Source organism: Hermetia illucens, chromosome 1 (assembly GCF_905115235.1).
Source record: "Hermetia illucens chromosome 1, iHerIll2.2.curated.20191125, whole genome shotgun sequence".
NCBI classification, from domain to species: domain Eukaryota; kingdom Metazoa; phylum Arthropoda; class Insecta; order Diptera; family Stratiomyidae; genus Hermetia; species Hermetia illucens.
Genome location: NC_051849.1, coordinates 66,970,116 through 66,986,595, shown reverse-complemented (window position 1 = coordinate 66,986,595; position 16,480 = coordinate 66,970,116). Strand labels below are relative to the sequence as shown.

At 39.7% G+C, this 16,480-nt stretch overlaps 1 protein-coding gene across 8 annotated transcripts in view; it reads left to right on the top strand.

The window, feature by feature from the left end:
* LOC119661721 (serine-rich adhesin for platelets) overlaps positions 1-16,480 on the top strand; it is a 375,597-nt gene that overhangs the window by 207,358 nt on the left and 151,759 nt on the right. For 5 of the 8 annotated variants that reach the window (XM_038071178.1, XM_038071184.1, XM_038071181.1 and 2 more), the window contains exon 2: positions 7,209-7,214. The exons of 2 other annotated variants lie outside the window; for them this stretch is intronic. In XM_038071178.1, the coding sequence (XP_037927106.1) occupies positions 7,209-7,214 (6 nt within the window). Of the gene's footprint in view, positions 1-2,062; positions 2,081-7,208; positions 7,215-16,480 lie in introns of those variants that run through there. One more of the 8 variants, XM_038071182.1, reaches the window with a different exon arrangement.

The window sequence follows — 16,480 nt, the reverse complement described above, 5'->3', positions numbered from 1 at the left end:
AAAATTTTAACCACTATTCACATTTGAGTCGTGGCTTGCGTTTTTGCCTTTATGGAAAGAAAACTGCAAAATAAAGCTTATTTTCTCCTGACGCGCGCTCAAACAAAACTGAATCAACCAAACATATAACGCCAACGAAATGTTGGTACGAAATGTCTTTTTGATGCCGTTTAGGGTAACCTGATCGGATTTATACAACTCGATATACAGATCACAAAAGCCATCTATTGGAAAAATAATGGATGCCTTTTTTATACACCTAACATATTAGGCATTGTTTCGGAATCATTAACATTCTTTTTGTTTTCGGTTTTGATGGTTACTTGGGGTTGGCTGAATTTTGTACGCTTGGTATTATCTTAATATATCAATTGTCAGTTAACCGTTTTGAGCATAAACCTCTTTCTTTTTTGATTCCAAGTGGAAAATCGATTTCGATAAATGGGAGGCAACTTTCTTGCTTTAAAGGGTCATTTAATTCCTATAAATTTGGTTGAAATGAAGGGCAATTGATTGGTCCCTGTTTAGAGGTTTTCTGAGTTCTTGCATTTGATACCAGTTTTTAACAAGTAGTACGCATAGTTCCTGGCCTTTGAACTTTTTCTCTTCATCCAGACGCTCCTTATCTTTCACTTGAAAATAATTTTATCGAAAACGTGTGAACTACTTTTGACATATAAACGTAAACTACTTTTGACATATATATAAGCTACGTTCGGTGTTTGATTTTATTGAACCAGAAATTAAAACCACTCAAATATTGTTTCGTTTTTCTTCTGTTTAAAAACTTCCTACTTAGATTAAACCATATCATTTTCTTGTAGAGGCGTGAAACATCACCGAAATAGTTGATGTTATATCACATCATTGGAGTGATATTTGCCTCCGCATTTATCACATCCCTGACGCAAAATGTACAGAGGGGGGCAAGTTGGTACCAATAAACAATGAACCTTTTATGCAAGAGGAGTAAAAAAGGAAGGAACCATTATTCTCCCGATCGAAGACTATCTATCATTTAGGGGCATATGCATATTGCTTTGCTCGTCATCGCTAAAATCTCCACAGTTAAAATTTATCTCATCAAAGCCTGCGAAAAGAACGATGCATTACAGTATTTTTCCGTGATGTCTAGTGACATCTTATAGTGTGATATCACATCACGACAGACATTACAAACTACTACTTACCACGTCTCTGCTGAATAGGGATGCGGTGATGTTGTGATGCTAAGCGGCGTTGTGGTGTTAAGTGGTATTGTGATGTTTGGATCTTGTTCACTGATGGTAAATTTGAAATTTAACTTTAAGGTGATATCACTTTTGTAATGTTATATAGATAACCTAACCATCTCTATTTTTCTGACTTCTTTATATTATTCTTATTTTGGAGGTTATTAAGTACTTCAAAGCAATTCAGTTCCTTAGTTGTCTGCCGAAGATTGAATAATTGGTACTATTCCTTTTGAACCGTTCCTGTGAGTTAGCAGTTTTATTTGAAACCGATTTTACTTGTGCCTAAGAAATTTATCTTAGCTATCTTGTAGTAAATATCCTTGTTCATCTATATATACATAAGATAAACTATCCTCATCGCACAATGGTTCAGTGATTACATCTCCATCTGAACACAATCGAAATTATATACTGGTACGTAGATATCGCGTAAGAAATCCAAACACAATTGGGATTTATTGTTGCAAAAACCTCATGAGTACAATAATATAACAATATTTTGCGCATCCAGCTTTACGTGAGAGTAATACATATTGAAAGGCTTAACGATAAGATAAAATGTTTTATTTGTTTGCATAAGCTAGAGAAATGTGCAAGATACTGTTTCCGATAATGTGCGATCTGATATGGAATTTCTGGTATTTCTAATGCAGTTAACCAGTAAAAGATTGTTGTAAACATGTTTAAAGATAGCGTGTACTTGCGACTTTTTGGCTACATGTATAAGGGATGTCTTTAGTCAGAGATCTGCGGTTCTGTGGTTATGTGCTGACTTTCTTGTTTACATAAAGTAACTTGAATCCGATGGTTTGGATTTATGGTGTACTGGAGTGACTATCGCGATGGTAGGATATGTACATATGTGTATGGTTTGGGATTTTCAATTGAAAGTGTGTAGATTAGGTTGGAATTCATGACGAATAGGGAAGTTTGGAATCACGTTTACTAGCTGTAAATAAAAGCAGGAATAAGCAAAAATTATATGAACATGTGGGAGGCAGAATCCATATTGCTTAATAATGTGTTCTGTTTGTGTGTTTTCTAAAGAAATATAATTTTATGCACATTTTTCCGCGTTTCTTCTTTGCAAACAGTAATTATATTTATTAATGATCATTAACTTGATGTTTTGTATGATGACATTATTTTATGTCTTCTATTCATTCGCACAATCCTTCTTCCCAAAATTTACTTTTCTCGTATTCCATTTCCAATGAGACTGTGCTTAGATATCGTTGCTATTACACATTATGCTGTACAAATGACAAGCTTGCAGTAGCAAGACAAGCATAGATTTGAACATAAATACCCATGATGCAACCGGGATTCGAACTCGGGCAACAAGTTCGAGAGACTCGACTAACACATTAAAGTTGTTACATTAGTATGTATATTCACATTGTATAGTCTAATTATTGACTTAACATATTGGCTCTCATTTTAAAGGAAGTTAAGATCCCTGATTTATCTATTTATGTTTTTACTAAAGTTATTTTTCTTTATTTCTAGGTGAGTAACATTCTTTTCAAGTCAATATGCAAGAGGCTATTCGTAAGTATATATGTCTGATTTTTAAACCTTTTCTTATATGAATTTGGAAAAAGATATGAAACAATCGCCTCTCGAGGTGATCCACTTTCAAAATAAACAAAAAGTAAATTCCATAGTTCTTATTAAAAAGTGTGTATTTTTAAAAAATATTTCGAGGAAAATACAAATAATTGATTTTAATTAAGAAAGAAACAACAAAAGGCATCTATAAATAATTTAGAATTCCTCAGCGGTTTCATCAGTGAATCATTGCATAGTTTGTGTTAAAATTTTTAAATAAAGTTTTGCTGGTACATTTTTACGATTTCACCTTTTAATGGAATGGTCGAAATATGTGCACAAAGTTTTGCTTCAAGATTCATCATCATTAACGGCGCAATAACCGATATCCGGTTTAGGCCTGCCTTAATAAAGAACACATCCCGGTTTTGGTCCACCAATTCGATATCCCTAAAAGCTGGCTTCCTGACCTACGCCGTCGTTCTTTTCCTACTATAGATATTACCCTTATAGACTTTCCGGGTGGGATCATCCTCATCCATACAGATTAAGTGACCCGGCCACCGTAACTTATTGAGCCGCATTTTATTCACAACCTGACGGTCATAGTATCGCTCATAGATTTCGTCGTTATGTAGGTTACGTAATCGTCCATCCTCACGTAAGGGGCCAACAATTCTTTACAGGATTCTTCTCTCGAATGTTTCATTTTTTTGGCTGAGTAAGAAACCTACTCCGAGCACATGGTTTACTGGTGTAGCGACTCTTCTTCAGGAAGCCGATCCCTGTCCAATGCGTTTCCTGTAACGCTGTTACATCAGCCCTATATTGGGACAGAGTATCGGCTAGCTGCTCAGCAGCTCCATCTCTGTGCAGGAAGCACACGTTCCATAAGAAAAAAGGGAAATCGTTGATCCGTTGTCGTTGCCGGGTCCGTCGTTTTAAAGTCCGTCCTGTCCGAGGCTCCTGTTGTGGCTTCGTAACAAGTTGTTTTCCGTGTAGGGCTGTCAGCCCTACCCAACCTCCAATCTGGAGGACTAGTTGGTATAATTTGTCCCCTTTTTGGGCGCGGGAGATTCGCCTTCATCCTTCTCCGTCTGCAGCTTTTCGTTAAGAAAGAGCTCCCAGCGGTGACCACGTGGAGGTGGCGATAGGCTTTGGTAGTAGAGCTGTTGGTGTTGGTTCAGCAGGCGTTTCTCTGGTTTTATGCTCCATCGCGAGTACCAATCCATGTTTCGCCCTGGGACCTATAATACCCTTTGACCACCAGATATTTTGGCTTCATTTAATTTTAACTTTAGCACATTTTAACGATATTTTAACTTTAGCATAAAAAAATCGCTTCTTCTGATCCCCTTGTCATCACTTCCTTTGATTAGAATCTCTACCGTATTGTTTTTCTCTTCTATATTTTCGAAACGCTGGTAGGTCGGGTTAAAAGTTGTGAATGCGAAGCTGCTGTGGTTGTATCCTCGGAGGATTAATTTGCATTTTATTTAGTTTAAAAACTGTTCCACCATTTTTAATGTCTTCTTTCATATATCATGATTCCTACGTTAGTTTGATTTGCTTCATATATTAGCTATTTGCAGTTGGTACCATAAGTACTAGAAGAATAGCCATAGGCTTGTTGCTGCGTTAGCCTCTGTTATCCTTATCACGAGCAGACAACCATGTTTTTGTTAGTGGGGAAAATCTACTTGCGTCTGCTCTGTATAGTTTGTTTTTTTGTTAAAAAGTCGGTTGGCGGAAGAAAGGGTGAATATAGTGGATGAGGCAGGGTCTCATACTGCAGTTCGCTTTACTTTTGGGCCGTTATTTTAGATATCTCAGGGCGTGCATCATCATGAAAAGGTATCATTTCATCTCTGTTGAGCCACTTAGGCTGTTGAATACGGGATTTCCCATGGATTTCATCGAGTTAGGCAGAGTACTTTTGTGCAGGAATGGTGGATCACTCCAGCTCCAGATCAACAGCCACAATTACCTTCTTCGGTTGAAGGCTCGGTTTTGGCATGCAGCCATTGCGCTGATCTGCGACGATACTTACAATATTCAGTTTTCGCATTTCTGTTACAGGAGAATAGAGAACTGCAAAATTCCTGACGCCTTGATCAAATTAGGAGTATTTATGCTCTATTTTCCGATAGATCGGGTTTCATCTAACGGCAGTTTGAGACACGAGAATCGCAGCTAACTTTGTTTTAGTGCGAGGTCCGACTTAATATATTAGGGAATGAAGGGGGAAGAGGGGAAGGCGCTGCCTGCCATCTCTGCTGCTATTAAATCTTTGAATAAGATTAAAAGTTTATATGGGCTTAGGAATGGCGACGTTTTCTGCTTTGTTGGTTAACTTGCACTCTTTAACGGTGACTAATTTGGGAGGATAAGGTCTTCATTTAAGAAGCTGCAACCACGATAAGTACTGATCATTATATAGCACTTCATCATATTACGCGCGTTGCACTTCATTAAGTATAGATTTCACTTTGATTTGTCCCTGTTTTCTGTGTACTCAGCTCTTGCATTTCTCTATATATAACATGTTTTTTCTGTTCAATTCATTCTTTACGAAAATAGGGCACTTAGATACATACCTCTATCTACAGTTCCTTTTTTAAGGTTTTGTGTAAAACAAATAATAATAATAATAATCGTTGGCCCAACAGTCCATATTGGATCAGGGCGTTGAAGGCTATTAGAGCACTTCATTCAAGACCGTTACGGTACACTACAGTACACTATAGGAGGCAATGTGGTCAGCATTGCGTTCGTTCTACTTTCTTAGCAGTTGTTCATGCCTTAGCTGTTGATGAATCATTTTTAGCTCACTTACAACGTGATTCCAAGCCTTCGTTGACTCCAACATAAACTCCAATATATTTTAGTTGTCAAGCGCCTGTCTGCGATCCGCGCCTGTCTGCGCCTCCAGTCTAGTTCGGTGCGCTGTAAACCTTGGACACTCAAATATAACATGTTCCGCATTCTCAGCCACGTTACCACATCTTGGGCAGCATGGTGACTCGTCGTGTCCAAATCGATGTAGATAAGCTTGATAACCTTCATGTCCACTTTAAAACCGTGTTAGCTCGTAGCTTAGTTCCCCGTGGCTCCTTTCAATTCATCTTTGAATGTGTGGAATGATAGGGTAGGTGCAGCGGCCAGTTTGTGCCTCGTTCCATCTCTTTTGCCATTCTGCGATGGATTCCCGTCGTTCTAGCTGCCGTCGAAGTACAATAGACTCTCCGATTGCATACATTTTGTCGTAGAGACGCCGACCTTCACTCGCCAAGATGTCTATGGGATTGCCCCTGCCAGTACATATGTTGCTTCTCCTGATGTTGTTCGAGAAGCGTAGCCGGAGTGCACTTAGTCGATATGCCATTCCTAGTTCTCCGCAGTTCTATTTGTTTTCCAGAACAGTTGCCCAAAGTGGAGGTGCGAGTAGTACGGAACTAACAAGCCTTGAAATAAGACGACGTCGACTGGTCCATCAATGTTCGGTAGTATCCTCGAGATATGTCTGTTTGTTTATCCATCTGTCTGTCTGTCCGTCACACGCATTTTTCTCGGAGACGGTTATAGCGATTGACACCAAATTTGGTGGGAAGTTGGGAACTGTGAACACTCACGCATACAGTGAGTTACATCCTTACATCCGGCGAAATCTATGAGCAATACCATGACCGTCCAAAACCACCATAGTACCATTCACTAGGAGGCGTAAGCTGGATCACCTGAGAGCCATAACATTACATGATATGGAGCTGAAACGAGAAACAGAGGTCAAATATTTGGGAATCACGCTAGACCAAAAATTACTCAGGAAAACACATGTCGGAAACACTTCTCGGAAAGCCACGAAGGCATGACTTGCAGGCCCATAGCAGGAAAAAAATGGGGTTGCAGCCCGAAGATACTACTTTGGATATATACTGCAATAGTAAGGCCAATGATTACCTATGGAGCGGTAATCTGGGCAGAAAGAACCGAACTCAGCACACAAGCCAGGGAATTACATAAGCTCCAAAGGCTGGCTTGCGTGTGTATCAGTGGGCCAATGAGGACATGCCCAACGGCATCTCTGGAGGTCCTTCTGGGATTAACCCCTCTCCATCTGCACATACAGATGCAGGCAAGGAGATCAATATTCAGGATGGCCGGTAGTATGAGTGAAGCGGGGAGCTGCCTAAATCGAAGGAAGATTGATATCCTTTCTAGGCGGTATCCCGAATTACTGATACCGAGGGACAACATGACAACGAGGTTTCACTTCGATAAGAAGTTTGAAACACGTTGGAGTAACAAGGCAAACTGGGAGACCGTGGCTGCGACATACGGCTTAAACCAGTAACTGATTATTTGGTAAACTGACGGATCCCTCACAGCAGAGGGAGCGGGTGCCGGTGTCATTGGTCCAAGGAAAATGTACTTTGAGCCAATGGTCAGGTACACTAGCATATTCCAGCCGGAAATATACGCCATAGAAAAATGTGCCTCCTTTAGTCTGCAAAGGAACTACAGGGGGCAGAACATAGCTATTCTCACCGACAGCCAAGCAGCGATCAAGGCACTTAGGTCCAACCAGGTGAACTCTAAACTGGTATGGGAATGCCTTGTGAGACTGAATACACTCGGCTTGTCCAATAAGGCCTGGATACTTTGGGTTCCAGGCCATGCTGGGTTGGAAGGCAACGAGGCAGCGGACGAACTAGCCAAGAAGGGAGCAGGGACGCCTATACGCGAACCAGAACCCTTCTGTGGAATCGCAAATGGTTTCATGACTATGAATCTAAGAAATGAAGAGAAACGGTTGAGGGAACTATATTGGGCGGGCCTACCAGGGATGGAGCAGTCCAGGGTGCTTATTGGGGGCTACGAACCCATGCGTACAAAGGATTGCTTAAACCTCACCAAAAAGAACCCCGAATCATAGTGGGAATTCTCCCTGGTCATTGTCGGCTGAACTATCACCTAGGGAAGCTAGGGATATCTACGGACACTGATGTAGGTCGAGACATCTGGGAGAACATTTAATACCAGATGCAAAGCTGAAACATCTGGAAGTAGGGAACATACTAAAGTTCCTAACGGTTACAGGCCTGCTTGAGATACTATGAGCAATCAATCACTAGGGACACTATGCCCAGTAAAAGGGGCACAATAGTTCTTCAAGGACGCGGTGCAACTTTCCCTTAACAGAATAATAATAATAATGACCGTCAGGTTGTGGATAAAATCCGCCTCAATAGGTCGCTTAATCCGTATGGATGAGGACGATCCAGCCCGGAAAGTCTATAAGGGTAATATCTATGGTAGAAAAAGAAGGCGAGGCAGACCCTGCCTGAGATGGCGATGGCGTAGGTCAGGACGCCAGACAGCTTTTAGGGATATCGAATTGGTGGACTTCTTTGCAAAACCGGAATGTCTGGAGTTCGTTATAGAGCCAGGCCTAGACCGGATAGCGGTTGTTGCGCCGTTGATGATGTGATGATGATGATTCTCAGAAACTGCCCAACCGAAAAATTTGGAAAAAATCAAGAGGCTGCCACTATATGGTGCCTAGGCTCCGAAAAACCTTCCATACCCATAAAATAAATAACAGTATACTGCTATTATATAATTCTCAGTAATTGGGTGCGAAACCCACTCTAAATTCATCTCAGCACCACGAAATGCAATAATGTAGGCTATAATATAGAGCAAGTTTAGTGGATATCGCACTATTACTAATAAAGTTATATTAGGTTAAAGTTGTCGTTTCTTTACAAATTCAAGACTGTGAATGTCAATATCACTCGAAAGTGGATACTCTCACATATGGCACGCATTTATTACGTGCTAGGCACTAATGGGGCAAATACACACTCAAATGTCTTTAATAAGAAATACACAAAATCCTTCATATCAGAAGCGTCCAGCTTCCGGCTTCCCGACTTGTTCTGTTACTATGTTTGGGTATTTTCAATTTTCCATTAGACCGGGCTTCAGATTCGATATTATCACACATGCGTATATACAAGTATACAGCAGCTGGTCGAGTACATAAATAAATACATACTCCCATCACGCAACCAGGATTCGAACTCGGAGCGCAAGATTGAAAGACTGACATTACGACATTAAGTATTCGTTGCGGTTTTTAATATTGGTTTCCTCGATGCCATTAGTTCTGGCTAACGAATGCCATTTTCAGTTTTAATAAAACTTACACGAGGAGTTCTGCAACAAGTAACTTGCCATTTTCAAAACACCAAACGCTTCTTTGAAATGCACCGTGTGATCACGCGCTTTTATTTCAATAGAATAATTATATTTCTTCATGGATATCGAAGAGGAATCTCCTGAACGCTTCTTGAATCTAATGCAAACAAAACATGGTAATTTGATCCCGCAAGATAACTATTTAGTCAAAATTTACACGTCTTCACAAGATACTTTAGCATTTCAAATATATTCAATTCGCGTGACTTCTTTGCATGATTTAGCGTTGCATTTTCAACACCTGAAATCCACATTCTTTATTCTATTGAAAAATGCACATTTCAAATGACATTTTCCATGGATAATAATTTTTCATGGCGCCGCAACATGGATGTAATATAACTACAAAAACGGTCTTAGTAATATTATGACCAGCTATTAATCGTGTAATAATAGAAAGTTTTCAATGCATACATTAATTTCCAATCTAGGTGGGAAATTATAAGTTCGTCATGTTTCCGCTAAAATGAGGCAATGCGAAAGCATGAAAGTGGTTCCGAAGTAATGTGTATGGTATGTGATAAGAAGGTATGCATGTGAGGTCTATCCGCGTAATTTCAGACCATTAATCTACAACTGTGGGTCACATTCCACTGATTTTAATGTCCGCATTTATCGGTCGTGTGTATATCTTTTTGCGTTGCTTCCCATGCGTTACCTACTAACAAGTAGATATTTAGCAAAGTTATCTAAGATATTCTGATGTTTACAACAGTGCGTGGCTGTGTGTGCATGTGAAACTTTTCGATGTGCAGAATGACGGCAGCTTTTGCTTAATTTGGAAATATGATGTTTGAAACGAGTGATAAGAAAGAATTGCACAAGAATTCGGTAATGGAAGTAAGACTATCAATCTGAATACTAAAATGTATGTTTATTTAATTTAGATCATTCGCACATGGAAACTATTCCCTCATTTTCTAGCCTCAAGCTTTATTCTAGATACATAGATTATAGAGATAAATTCCTTAACTGGTGTTGTTGAGCTTTCTTCAGTGATACTTCCCTAACCTAATAAAATCTTACGAAAATATAAAGTTGGCTGAAATTGCCCTCCCCTAGTCACATACAATCTAGTAAATATACACCGCAAAGAAACGGAACCAGTGTCTGGAGAATGCCTTCGTGTGCCAAAAAAATATCAAGGTCGAGAAGTTAGGCGATCCATAACCCGGCCGTTGCTTGGTCTTAAGGTGTACCACTTTTTCCATAGATTGTACAACGAATTCACGACTCAGTTATCTCTTCACACTTGGATATCACTCCAGCTATCGAAAACAGAGTTACCATTAGTCCATCAGTTTCCCATGAGTCATTAATTTAACCTTTTTAATGATAAATTCACAGAGTGTGTTTACTACTATATTCGCTCTGTCTGCGTGCCTCCATTGCTAAGCGAATATCTACTTTCAGTTTTTTGCTCATTTCCTGGAATCACTCAAGTTAGTCAAATTTCAGGTTTTTGATTGATAGCAGGTAGAACGATTCAGGAAGTGTAATGTCATGCACGAATGGCTAGTGTGTGTTTTTGGTGTGGTGGAGGCTTTTTTGTTACACCTGCACATTGTGTCCCCAGGTTAAAGAAAGAGGTAGCACTTCACAAATAAAGAATATCAAGGAGGCTACTTATCGACAATAGAATCTCTGGTTGGGGTGAAAAGAAGCGTAGTGCAAAATGCGTGGTAAACAGAAAAAAATGTCTTAATATTGGCTCAAAAATAAAAATCGAGGCTACTTTAAGTTGAATATATGTGTACGCTGAAGTCATCACTGGTTATTTACAAAGCAGTACTAATTTTCATGGCAGGACGTATACTTTGATTTAAAGACCTTATTCTGGCCAACTTCTTTCTATTTATTTGCTGATTTTAAAAGGCAGGACCAGTGCGAAACAAACCCCCGAAGTATCATATATAATTGTTGAACAGCACGACGAATTCCGACAACATTAAATAGAAATTTACCACGTTCATCACGGTGTCGTCATATCAAAAGGTTCATTATAATAAAAGCCTAGAATGGAATCGTAGAAGTAAAAGAATAGATAGGAAGGCTCATAGGATAGACAACTGTTACAATTTCTTGGTTAACTTTTTGATTGCCTCTAAATATTACCTGTCGAGTATTTAGAGTATTTATATTTATTGCTAAACGGCTGCCCAACAGTACTCAACACATACGTTTTTTTTTCTTCTTGAGCACCGAGAACGGAATGAGGTCGACCCTCTTCCTCAATCAATAAAGTAAGAAACGCCTTGATGTTTCCGTGCTAAGGTTTTGTATGAAAACAAAAACCTTCTTAAAGCTAGTCTACTGTTTGCTTGTCTGTCTTCTTTTTGTTAATCATTCAAAACGTAGGTAGGGTGCTGGATCAGTCGTGATCATATCAGCAAATTGAAGCTGAGATAGCAGGGATGTCACTTTTCTTTTTTCCGGAGTGAATTGAATCGGAAGAAAAATGACACACCAGCCTTAAGTTGTTCCCTCAAACGGGTTTCAACTCAGCAGCGGTCCAGCTAGATCACAGCATTCAGTTGTGCAATATTTCGCTTTAGCCAGAAACAAGCGTTAGGAGTATAGTTCATAATATGCAACATTATTAAATCTATGTGTAAACAGCAACGAAAAAGGTTAATGATCGTTCCCGAAATGTTACTAAATTTCTTTATTAATCAAAACATATTTAAATGAATTTTAGGATTTTGTGGGAAATTAAAAAGGTATGAGAGTATATAAAACTGTAAAAATGAAAAATAAAAATGATCAGTTTTTAATTATTATTTTAAAGTGAATGAATATCGGAATGGCAAATAGGGAATTGAAAGGAGGATATTGGAAATCTTGAAGGGAGTTAAGTAGAAGAAAAAGAAATGAATCTCTTATCGACTTTCTAGATGACAAAGAGAACTAAACGATGCGGCTGCTGAGAATCGAGAATTGTTGTTGTTCCCAAGTATTTAAGTTTTGATTTATTTGTCAACTTTAATTTTCGCTATTTTATGCAGTGCAACTAATAGGTCAGCATTTTGCCATCAGAAATTGATCTCGTTCGTTTAAATTTCGATCCCGTCGAAGCGTGCTATTACGGCATAAATCTCGATCTCATCAGGGCGGTTTTTTTAAGGCAATTATTTCGTACATCATATTCCACAATAAAGGAGCCAATATGGTAACTTGATAACGCCGCAGATTGTTGGGAGCTAAGTTCTTTATTTACATTAAAGGTTACCATTGCGCAGCTTTTTTTTGCTCTCATGACAGCCTTAACCTTCTAAGTCTGAGCTAACTGAACTTTTTTTTCTTTCTTTTTTGACAGTTATGGCAACTTCAAAACCGCTCAAAAAAAAAGATTTCTTCTCCCTGTTTTCATTTTTCTTGAGCCGCTGTCACAAATTTGACCGTCCCTTAGTGATCCTCGAATCACACATGTTATAGTTTTTTTTATTTTGTCTGTTTTCGATATATTTGCAAGCGATACAGTTTTTTTTAAAACGCTTCAATATATTTTGAACATTACAATGCTAACATTGAGCTCTTGGTGCTATTTGAACTTGAGGTTTACCTGCTCATATAAACATTGAATCCGCCAGCATTGCTTTCTGCTTAGTTTATTTGATTGGAGGCTTTATCAACAGAATACAAATGAGCCTTAAAAATGCCATACATTAGCTCATATAGATATTTCTGCTTTTGAAGTTTAAAAGCGACTTACACTTGCATTATTGTTTGATCTATTTTGAAATTTTGAAATAAGCTTTCGATCAGGGTGAACAATGGGAGTTAGGGAGCCCATTCAGGAAATATTTTATAATATGAAGATCATCACCATCAACGCCGTAACAAACTGAATCCAATCTATACCTGCCTTATTAAGGGACTCCATACATCTCGATTTTGCGTCGAACTCCACAAATTCGACATCCCTAGAATTTGTCTGCCGTCTTGGTCATCGCTCTATATCAGGCAGGGTCCGCCTCGTCTTCTTTTTCCACCAGAGATATGGCCCTTAGAGACTTTCCGGGTTTAATTATTCCCATCCATGCAGATTAAGTGACCCATCCACCGCAACTTACTGAACCAGATTTTATCTACAACTGGCGGCCATGGTGTCACTCATAAATTTCGTCGTTATATAGGCTACGGAGTCGTCCATCCACATATAGGGGGCCAAACATTTTTCGGTGGATTCTTCTCTCGAAGGCGGCCAAGATTGTTTTCTTGCTAAAAACCCAAGTCTCCGTGTGTGAGAACTGGCAAGGTCACTGGCTTGTACAGAAAAGGCTTTGAACATATGATTTGAAATTCCGAGCGAAACAGTCTTTCTAAGCTGAAATAGCCTCCTCTGTTGGATACCAACAACCGTGCGAGCATTTCATCACCATAGCTGTTATCGATTGTGATTTTCGACCCTAGATACGATAAATTATCAACGATCTCAAAGTTGCAGTCTATGCTTATTCTTCTCTATTCAGTGCGATTTGATGCTGTCGCTTCTTTGTTCTTTGATGTTGACGTTGCCACCAAGATGTCCAACCCAAGATCTTGCGCCGCCTGCTCGATTGGATGAAGGCAGTTTATACATTTCTGATTATTCTTCCTATAGTGTCAATTTCGTCATCATATTCCAGTAGTTGGCTTGTCTTGCGGCGTTGAAGTCTATGAAATGATGGCTGATTGCCATATTCCAACAGTTTTTCCAACGACTCTGTTATGGATGGCTTCAGTGTTCACTCTCGTCTGATTGTCAGAGGGGATTCGACGCGGTATTGTTATTCGAGCTTGGAGCATCAATCCATCGATAAAACAGCGTGAGAAACGCACTGGCCCACTGCGCATTAAATGGTGGAGAGTTCGTGAGAAGAAAGATTACCAACCATTAGTTAAAGATACAATCCACACGATGCTCTGCTCGGAGTCACCAACCATGGTAAGCGGTACATCAACTGAGATGCTTCGCTTTGGAATGACGATGTTGAAATGAAACTCCATGGGAAGAAACGCCTCTACCCCAAGTTTCTCGACGATAAAACGCTCGTCAATTGGCAAGTTTATAAGAAATCCAACCGGGAATCAAAGAAAGCGATCGCTCTCACCTGAGCGGTCCATTACAAAGATCTTTACGATAAGCTGGACACTCGGAATGGTGAGGGAGATCTGTATCGACTTGCCAAAAGCTGAAACGAACGCACTGTTATGTTAACGACTAGAACGGTACTTTGCTCATCGACCGTTGAGCCGCAGAGAGCTCGTGCGTTGGGTTCAATTCCTCTATCATGATCCGAAAAGTAAAGTTCGAAGTGTGGCGGGTGTATCAAAACGGCTTCGTATCTCTGTTGGTGTTCATCTAGGAAGCGCCCTGTCACCACTCCTCTGTGTTTACACAAAACCTTAAAAATGATGTGGAGCAACTTGTCCAAAACTGGAATGATCGCCCCATCTGAATAAAACTGAATTTTCGACGACCGATCCTCATGAAACAGGCACAATCACTGTCAGCGGCACTGACCTGCCCAGAAATGAACGATTTAAATATCTCGGGTCAATGCTATCAGCCAATGGAGAACTGCGTAATGAAAATGCTTCACGTATTAGCGCCGCCTGAATGAAGTGGCGTTCCAAAGCTAGTGTTCTTTTTGATCGACGTATCAACGAACGTGTCCGTCCAGTTGCTCTCTATGGTTCTGAGTGTAAGCCGACTATAAAAGACAATGAATGGCGTCTTGCAGTAATGGAGACGGAGATGTTGCGTTGGACTAGTGGCATGACACGTTTTGATCACATCCGAAGTGCGGATATCCGTGATCGATATGGAGTTGCACTGATCATAAGAATTGCGAGAGGAGTGTCTTCGATGGTATGGTTACGTAATACGCGCTAACATGAATTCACTTTTCAAGATTGGTCTGAACATCGAAGTCGATGGTAAACGACCAAAAAGCCGGTCGAAACAACGATGGCTTGATACGCTGGATGGGGATTTAAAAGCCTCGCGATTGTGCTTGTGAACGAATGCTGAAGTTTCGGCGGGTTTGTCGTTAGGTTGGAAGTCCAGTCCGAGGCTCCTTTCGTGGTTACCTAACCCCCAATCTGGAGGACCAGTTAGTACAATTTGCCTCATTTTTAGACACGGGAGCCTCGCCTTTGTTCTTCTCCGTCTGCAGTTTTTCATTAAAAAAGAACTTCGAACTGGAGATAATGTTTGGTGACAGAGCTGTCGGTGTCGGTTCAGCAGACTTTGCTCAGGTTTTATAGTCCATCGTGTATACCAATCCACGTTCCCTCCTGGAACTACTTCCCTTCTTATTTACTATAAGCTAAATGAAATGACACTTTTAGGGAAGCTCCCTCTCATTTTTGAGGAGAACATTAATTTAAATTTTGCCTTCATGATGTGTATGAAGATAGTCAGTTTCAGACGTTTTCCACTTCATTTACTAATTGGTCGAGATGAGGTTATGACATATTCGGATTGTTACCATTACTACCTCCGCTTTAATGAGCTTTCTCATCAGAAAAAGCCGGGGGCACTAACGAACTTGAGACTTTTTCTAACCACACTTTCTGACGTAATACTTAAAAGTAATAGATCCCCAAATGAAATTTTATAGTCCGGGGAAATATATAATGATGAGCTAGCCTGAGCGCACCGCGTTCATTTGTTCAAGCCTCTTATTGCGAGTCGTAAACCTCACGACCTTCAAGGATGTAAAAATCTTTTTATTGCATAGTCAAAAACGACGAGATTACAGCACCGATATTTATATAACATTCTTTTTGCGATGCCTACTTATCCGATCTTGATTGGCGATCTTCCAATCATCGATTGTGCAGATTAAAATGAAATTTACTTTGGCAGATTTCATATGCCAAGTGGAAAACGGTCAGTTATACAAAATTAAACTCATTATTTCGATATCTATTCGTAACTTAAGACAAATAACTAAACAATCGCCTCCGGGAAATGTTTGCAGAGGAAAAAATCGAATGTTTGGCACGAAAGATTTCTTCCGCATTTTCTAGTTAGCTTGGATACGTATGGGTTTCACTCTTCATAATCTACTGATCCATAAATGTACGAAATTGCCAATTTACCTGTCTGAAGTGATGCAAGATATTAACAACAAATAAAGCAGGAAGTGTTACAGAATAAGCGAAGTTTACGATATTGAGATTGTTTTCTATCGTCAGCTTCTGGTGTCTATTAGGTACCGGCAGATTCACTCAAGGAGGGCGAAATGGTCGGTGATTATAAGATAATTGGCATTTGTTATGACTTACGCGATTTTTCCTAGCCAAGCAATTAACGCGATGGCGAGTATAATTGACTTTCAGAAAAACAGGTAAGTTTTAATATACCTGAGGAACACGCGCTAGCGTTAATGAGATGCATAACAAAAGAGTAATTTCTATTTTACCGTCATACATGTGCT